Consider the following 7,878-nt stretch of genomic DNA (forward strand, 5'->3'; position numbering starts at 1 on the left):
TTCTTTTCACTCATGAAAACGAAGAAATGCACATTTGGTACACTTGGTTTGGGACTTGTTTGATTCAAAACATATTTTGATAAGTTTGTCAAATTGGAGAAAATCCCGGTTTTTTTTTTTTCAGATCTTAGCGAAAATAATCCTAGAAATTTTGAACTTTTGGAAGGAAAAAAAACCCAACGGATTTCCTTTTATCAGGCAACTTCGAGATTTTTGCCGAAAGGTTGCCAAATCTAAGACTGTTTTTCTAAACCTGCTCATCCTAGCCGAAGCGGCCTGGCACCCGAAAATACTAGGTTTAGCGGTCACATATGCTAAACTTGCGCGGTTTTAATGCCTATTTCATTGCTGTCATTTCACTCTCGTGTTTATTTGTTTGGATCAGATTCTTGGCTTTCTTGGCTTCTCTCGGTCACAATACAGTAGAGCCCGACTCAGACTCTCAAAATGCCGCTTCCACCGGCCTTGGCCGCTCGATTAGCCAAGCGAGGTCTCCTCCGACCGGATCAAGCCTCCGGCAAACCCGGGAAACCCGGCAAACCCTCCGAAGCCCATGCTCATAAGAAAGGTAACTTTTCCACCATTCTCACTGGTCGATCCTCTTCATATAAGATTGATTCTCAATGGATTTGGTGGGGGGAATGTAGGCGAAGAGGAAGAGGTTTTTGCTGAAAGCTACGATGATCACGATGAGGGTGGATCCACCCAGAATATCACCCCTCAAACCGGCGAAGACGACAAGGCCAAACTCTTGGTACGTATTCATCCAAGACCAAGCCTGAAATCATGAATCCGAGGCGAACTCTTCTGTTCAACAGGGATATCCCGGTTGTCCGAACAAATGGAACCCATATCACGAATGTCAGCCCTTCTGTTCGGATCATTGGGGATCGGGTCACAAAGAGCCCTCGCTGGAGTATCTCAAGCTCTTTCAAAGCATGATGAAGGACTACCAACCTCTGCCCGAAGAATGGGAGGAGCAATATGATCCGGGCAGTGGGCGGCACTTCTTTTGGAACCGTCGAACGGATCGGGTCTCGTGGTTCCCCCCAGGTCATCCCAAGGCTCGGATCATGGAGGCCGCCAGTCAAGTGCGGGAATTGCTCCAGAGCCAGTTGTCCAATATGGATGAGGACGACGAGGACGACGACGATGAGGACGATGATCAGGCCATGGATCTAGATTCGGATATGGTAATTCCCATGCTCAATACTATTTCATCTCGTACTACATTTAGTCTAGACTCGGGATTGCAGGGATGTTAGTTAGGCCAGTGTTAAGAAGATGCATCGATGGTCACGCTATTCTTACTTGCACAAAACATTTTAATAGAGAAAATATGGTCATAATTAATGCATATTGATATCATAGAGGAAGTAAGTCCACGAGAGTGCAAGCGATGCAAATCCCTTTAGAGAGCGAATGAGTGACAACTAAATGACTGTTAGGGTATGGTTTCTGAATGTAGAGGCGCTGTCTTCGATTGGCTGGAGTAGCGCTGATTCATCGTTACCGATTCAGCGGAATAGAAAATCACAACAGACTCGTTCTTACCCTTCTTTGTTTCATCTTCGATGGTGATAAGTGCCAGAGCCAGGAAGCCAAATCCGTTAACAGTCAATTCAACTCAGATTTTGTGGGGGTTTGCGTATGAGTTTTGCAACTCGTACTAATTTTTGTTTTGATGAATTTAGAGCGAGGGTGGTCAAGATGAGGACGAGGAAGATCGACAAATCGAGGATAAGCACCGCCGAGAGAAAGAGCAACGCCGTGAGCAAGAAGAGTTCTACAAACGAAAAGATGGGAAACGGAAAAAGGCACCGCCGGGTATCGATCCTATGGATCCATCCAGTTATTCAGATGCACCTCTAGGTACCTGGGCGTCAGGTTTGGATAAGGACAAAGACGAATAAAGGGATTAATCATAATAATGTAAAAGACAAAGTGAGTCGGAACGATCATTTGAACCTTGTGTTTATTACTGGGGGGAGGGGAAGTAGATGGCGGTATTCGGGCAGTTACTTAAAAACGGTATTGACAATGGTGGCGATGAACTTCATGAAATCCTCGTCCGATTTGGACAAACGTAGATGACCATCTCCGCCACCCGAAGTTTTTCCCCCGGGACTTTTGTCTCCACTTTGAGGCGATTTGGCGCCTCTATGAACATAGCGTCGAATACTTTCCGTGAATGATCCCAATTCAGCTCCCAGTTCACGCCGAACTAGTTGCTGATCCCGACTTGAATGACGAGGATCGGATAAGAACAATAAGGCTTGGGACACCATCACCGACATGGATTGTTCCAATATGATGATCACTCGTTTTCGGTCCAATTGCGATTCTCCTGTACTTGACGGAGATCCTCGCGAAGGCGAGGGAGATCGATCGACTCTGGTAATGTTGCGGATGCAAAGATTAGAAATAGAGATCAACGTCCCGAAAGTGAGTCCGTCGTTCTGCTCGAAAGTAGGCGACGAGAATCCAATGCCCAAAAGCTGTTCCCATTCCCCGTAATCCTCGACATTGTCCGAGAGAAGAGCTACCAAATCCGGACACAGGGCTCGAAGCATGGTAAGACCGCCACAAATGCACTCCAACAGGAGATTTTGAATGGCCACAGTTTGGTGGTTGGAAGGTGGCTCGATGTCTTGATCCGTGGAGGAGATTCTTCGGACGCGCCGCAGATCTTCATCGTCTTGGGTGGAGGCATTGATCCCGTGATTGTGACGGTGAATGAGCATGCCCAAGAGCGAGGGTCGAATCAGGAGGCAAATGCTTGTATGCAGCAAAGAGCAAACGCTTTGGTAGAAGTGGACGAGTGACGGTGAGTGTAAGAGATGCCACTGAAAGATGTCAATGGAATCAAATGAAAACACCAAGGTAATGGCTTAGCGGATCCGTGGTTTGGCATTTAGCGAGCAAAATAAAGGGCTAAAATGACAATAATTTGCTTTGCTTTGCTCTACAAACACAGATGAAACCCCTTTTTTTTAAGCAATTTGCGCTTTCATTTCGGAAAGACGTCCTTCTCGGTAGGGAGAAGAGAGAATAATGTTCTCCGCATTTGTTTTATTAAAGACAAGATAGTTCTTTTGGTTTGGGTATCGCACGTTAGGTAATGCTGTAGCATCGTTTTGACTCACACAAAAGAATTGATCTTAAAAAAAAAGCTGAGAAGTCGAGTTGCGTGGTGTTATTATATTTAAAAGTTTCTTCGATAATTTTTCAAAACTGACATTAATTTAATGTGATAAAAGTTTCTTGAATTTTTGCTAACACTCACTAAAGTATTTCGCCTTTTTTGGAGGAAATATCATGAAATATACATGTATAATATTTACGTCGTATAAAACACCAAAAACACCTTTGAGAGTCTCTACTGATAAGTGATGGCTCAACAACTCCTTGTTCCCTCAAAAATCAAAGCCAACATAATCCATTACTTGTAAATGTTTGCAACATATGAAGTAAGGGCTTAGTCATTTGTTACCTGCTTGTAGTGATTCATGAGCAAGCTAATCACGGATGTAGCAGTGACGGTCAATTCGATATGTTCCTCCTGAATCGAGAGATTCGGGGCCATCAGAAACGTGCTGAGTTGTTCCTGCAGCAAAGTGACCACAGTCACGCCGTTCTCGACTGCACGATGCTCACCCACCCGGATGAGGGTCACCAGGAATTGGAGACTGATCTGAAACACTGGGACCCACTCGTTATTGGCCTGTTTCACCTCCGACAAAGGCAACCATATCATTTGAGCCAGATCGGAGGACAGCAAGGCTTGACAGCCTTGCTCGGATTTGGCCATCACCGAGAGCAGTCCCAAGAGAGCCAAGATCACATTGGTATCTCGTTGGCGATGCAGACAGTGGTGGACTTGACTCAGAAGCGCTTGAAGGATGACTTGCTTATGGAAGAGATCGAACCAAAGGCTGGGATCGTCCAACCGATGGATAAGGTTGCGCAAAAGACTCACAGCCAACACGGGGACATGAGCGAGTTCCTTGTGGGGCTCCAATCCTTTCTTGGACTGATTCAACTCGAACATTTGTAAACTTTTAAGCGTGATTGAGGCGGTTGGTTCCAACCAAGATAGAAGACTTTTCTCGCCTCGCTCCAATTTAAACGAGCTCGTCTTCAAAGCCGTACTGGCGATGGCCAAAACTGCCGATTGTGAGCGAGGGTGCAATTGATCAAATTTGCCAGACATGTGTTCCAGTAATGCGGCATGCTTGGCCATCCATGCTTCCATGTTATCAGCGCATTTGGTCTGCCACTTTTGCATCAAAACTAGACAGACCTCACTCAAAGATGTAATAATCCGCAAGTTCAACTCGTTGTGGTCTAGTTGAGCTCGGATGGCTTGGATGAACTTGGAAGCGATCAAGTGGCATTGACTTGGGGTGAGTGTGACAGGTTGGTCATTGGAGAATACGATCAAAAAGGTCTTCCAAGCCCCTAACAAATCCATGGTGGCGGAATTGTTGGCGCTGGGTGACGTTGCAGATGAGGGCATGAACGTATCGTTCACGATCATCTCTTGATGATTCAGGGCGGGCAATCCGTCCAAGACACAATCGCACCATTGTTCCAAGACATTGGAGTTTTTGGCCACCAATTTCTCCAGGACCGCCTTTAATCCATCATCGACCTTAGCGCCGAAGGCGAAAATTTCGGCGGAGATCACGCGGAAGATGGTGGCATTGATCTTGGCATTGCTATTGTCGCCACTCTGATCCGTTTCGAACAGGATCCAGGTGAGGTCATCCCAAAAAGAGGGTTGCTTTTTCAAGTGCTCAACGGCAGAGAGCATTTGCTGGTTCCACAATCGAAAGATGAACGTGATCACGGCGATATGCAGGTCTTGCTTGGACTTCATTTCTGTTTGTCGCATCCGCTTCAAGAGGTCCACCACCAAAGTCAAACAACCCGTCTCGTTGTCTTGGCCTTGACCGATCAGATGCTGGATGAATCCGGGTTGAGTCTCGACGCAATCTGAGAACAGATCCAAAATGGAAATCTTTAACTTGATGTCCTCCGTTTGTGATTCCAACCGATAGATGAGAATCTCCTTCACGGCATCCGCATCATTTCCGAAGCAAGCCAAAAGAGACATGGGGAATGTCCGCGCAATCGTTCCGAGCAGCTTCATGGCCGAAATCGGGATGTCACAGCTTTGCAAATGATAAATGTAGTGAGCCAGAGTGAGACTGAAGTGAAGACGATTGCCCAAAGCCGGAGCGCACAAATGAGCCGAAAGATCTTGGAGAGCTCGATCCGGGGCCTTGATCAATAAGGCATTGAAAGCCAACATGGCTAAGTCGATGAGAGCGGACAGTTCAACGCCCGCTCCGGCTTCCCAGGAGGATTGAGCTTCGATTAAGCTCTGCACCATGCGATCCCCGGTTTGTATCAAGTTCAACATGGTCTCAAGCGGGGCGGGCTTGAGGAGCAACGCACACACGAGGCCATTGAGCTCTTTCAAATGTGGCGAATCTGATTCAAGAACCATCTTGGTCAAACACAAGAGCTTTTGACCGAAGATCTCTCGATCCCCTGGTTCTGAGAAGCGCCAATTTGAGAACGACGGGATCAGATCTTGAGCCACAAACACCAACGAGGGCGTGGCATTGATCTCTGGACTCTGAAGACACACGGCCAGAAGTTCCAAATAGGCCAAAGTCAGGGGAAACTCTCCATTGACGCACTCTTGTTGAGCCAAGAGATGCCCAATCACTCCCGAGTTAATATCCTCCACACTCTGAGATTCGCCTAGACCTGATTTGAGTTGATGCGGAAACACGGAGAACTCCTCCAATTTCTGCCAGATTCGAACAGGATTCCTCTGGCACAAGAAGGCAAATGTTTCCATGCAATACGTGAGTAATTCTAAGGGTGGATTGTTGATTTGAACCACTTTCTCTGTAAGACAAATCAACGATTTCTCGGCTCGGAGACCAATCTGAGACCACACTTTGGGACTGGCCTTGACGATGGTTCGAATGAGCTTGGTGATGATGGTCACGTTGGAAAGGGTCTCGGAATGGATCTTACTCATCCCCGAGGAAATTTGCTTGATCAAGCGATCCACTTCCGCGAATAAATAGTTCCACGCGTTGTATTGACCCCGCCATTTGAACGTGGACCCATCTAGAATACCGATGGTGCCCGCCGGAATTTTCACATCAACGTCTTCACCACAAGGAAATCGATGCATCAAAGAGACCCACGTCTCCGTGTCTCGAGCCTTGATGTGTTGAGAAGATACAGATTCAACGGGTTCACAGAACTGCTGCATATTTTCCAAGTAATCCAGGACGTACTCGGAACTTTTCTCACTAGCGCCGGCGATCTTCTCGGCCAAGTCGCAGAACGGTTTGAGACTGGCGGGAAAACTCGATGCCAACTGAGTGAAATGAGTACCTAGTCCTAACTCAGAGCCTTGACGCCAAAAATCCAAGGCTACAGCCTCGTTCTTGAGCAATACTAAGGCCAACGAGTGGATATCTGTGGAGAGGCCCATCCTGGCCGGCTCAAAGGCTGACACTAAAGCGGACACAATCGAGTAGCAAACCCCATTTGCGATACCTCTCATTGTCGTATTGGACACAATCACGGGGTTCTTCAGGATTCGCTCTAGTTGATGAACCACCCGCAGTTGGACGGCCCGTGAACCGAGATATTGATATTTGGCCAGACTCGATTCGCCATCAACGAGAAAACGAGCTAACATCCACCCAATCATGATGGGTCCATGACAGGGTGAGCCTCCTAAACTGGTGATCAGTTTCTCGACTTCGGTGAAATCACTCACTTGCCATTGAGTGGATTGAGTATCGCCTTCGTGGTCGGTGAGACTGGGCAAATCGATGAGATAAACCATGATCAGGGCCTCCAATTGCCCAATGGCTTGCACCAAGTCTTCGGAAACGTCGTTGATTAGGTGGGAAAAGTTCTGCTTGCTTCCGAATCCGTGTTCGAGGAACAATTGGTAGAGCTTACAGAACAACTCTTTTCTGGCTTGCGTTTGTTGGACCTGGTCATATCGGGTGGCCAGCAGTAAGATAATTTCAACCAATTCGGCTTGCTCTCGGAGGGAGAAATGAACCCAAGATTGGAGGTTGGTGGCATTGAAGTATTTGCCTCGGGTTTGAATCGAGGGCACGGACTCATGGATGACAGATTTGAGTTGAGCTTGAAGATTCTTCATGAACTTGTCGTCTTCCAACCAGTGATCGACTTCCTTTTGGAACTGCTCTTGGTGGGGATGACCCGGATTGGAGGAGTGACAGAGGATCTCTTTGATGACCTGCAAGAGATAGAGTCGCTCGGCACGGTAGAATTGCCAAATGTCGTTCATCAAGGGACCCTGGTAGCGTTCATCGTCGATGAGCTTCTTCAACGAGGCCTTCGTACCCCGAAACTCACCTGCAAATATATATCAAGGTCACAAATCGGATTCTTTGGGGCATCAACTCCAATCTCAAGCGAGATAACTTTTAGTTCACGGTAAAAGTTCAATTTTTATTACGTACATATCTAGTACGGTTTGAAGGTGAATCCCGGTTTGTTCTTCAACAGAAATTGCAAATATTTGAAGTGTATCGAAGAGTGCTCTGAAATCAGTCTAAAAAGCCATTTTTAGAGCATTAATTGAAGTCTGTGTAGTAGCATAACCCCTGGTTAGTTTTTAGCGGCTAAAATGTGGCCAACACCAATTGAGCCAAAATGTATCGAAGATGTTTATTTGGGTCAGCATCGATGCTGCTGGGCGTTAGGATGACACAACCCTCACATGTTAAAAGGTCCTTTTCAGTACCCCAATTCACATTCAATCTTCGAACGTATTAGCCACCTAACTTTCAGCGGAAATCA

The 7,878-nt window shown here is 46.8% G+C and overlaps 2 protein-coding genes across 2 annotated transcripts in view; one reads left to right on the forward strand and one right to left on the reverse strand.

Moving 5' to 3' along the window:
- Window positions 1-369: 369 nt before the first annotated feature.
- LOC131886365 (polyglutamine-binding protein 1-like) lies at window positions 370-1,944 on the forward strand. Its single transcript, XM_059234667.1, has 4 exons — window positions 370-568; window positions 648-754; window positions 819-1,193; window positions 1,695-1,944. The coding sequence occupies exons 1-4, from the start codon at window positions 448-450 to the stop codon at window positions 1,911-1,913; spliced, it is 822 nt and encodes a 273-aa protein (XP_059090650.1). The 5' UTR covers window positions 370-447; the 3' UTR covers window positions 1,914-1,944.
- Window positions 1,945-1,957: 13 nt separating this feature from the next.
- The window catches only part of LOC131886354 (nucleoporin NUP188-like), a gene marked incomplete at its 5' end in the record, with an annotated part of 8,359 nt that continues 2,438 nt past the window's right edge, over window positions 1,958-7,878 (reverse strand). The window contains 2 exon segments of the mRNA XM_059234650.1: window positions 1,958-2,846; window positions 3,494-7,431. Of these exon segments, the coding sequence (XP_059090633.1) occupies window positions 2,019-2,846; window positions 3,494-7,431 (4,766 nt within the window).

This window comes from Tigriopus californicus, chromosome 9 (genome assembly GCF_007210705.1).
Source record: "Tigriopus californicus strain San Diego chromosome 9, Tcal_SD_v2.1, whole genome shotgun sequence".
Lineage (NCBI taxonomy): Eukaryota > Metazoa > Arthropoda > Copepoda > Harpacticoida > Harpacticidae > Tigriopus > Tigriopus californicus.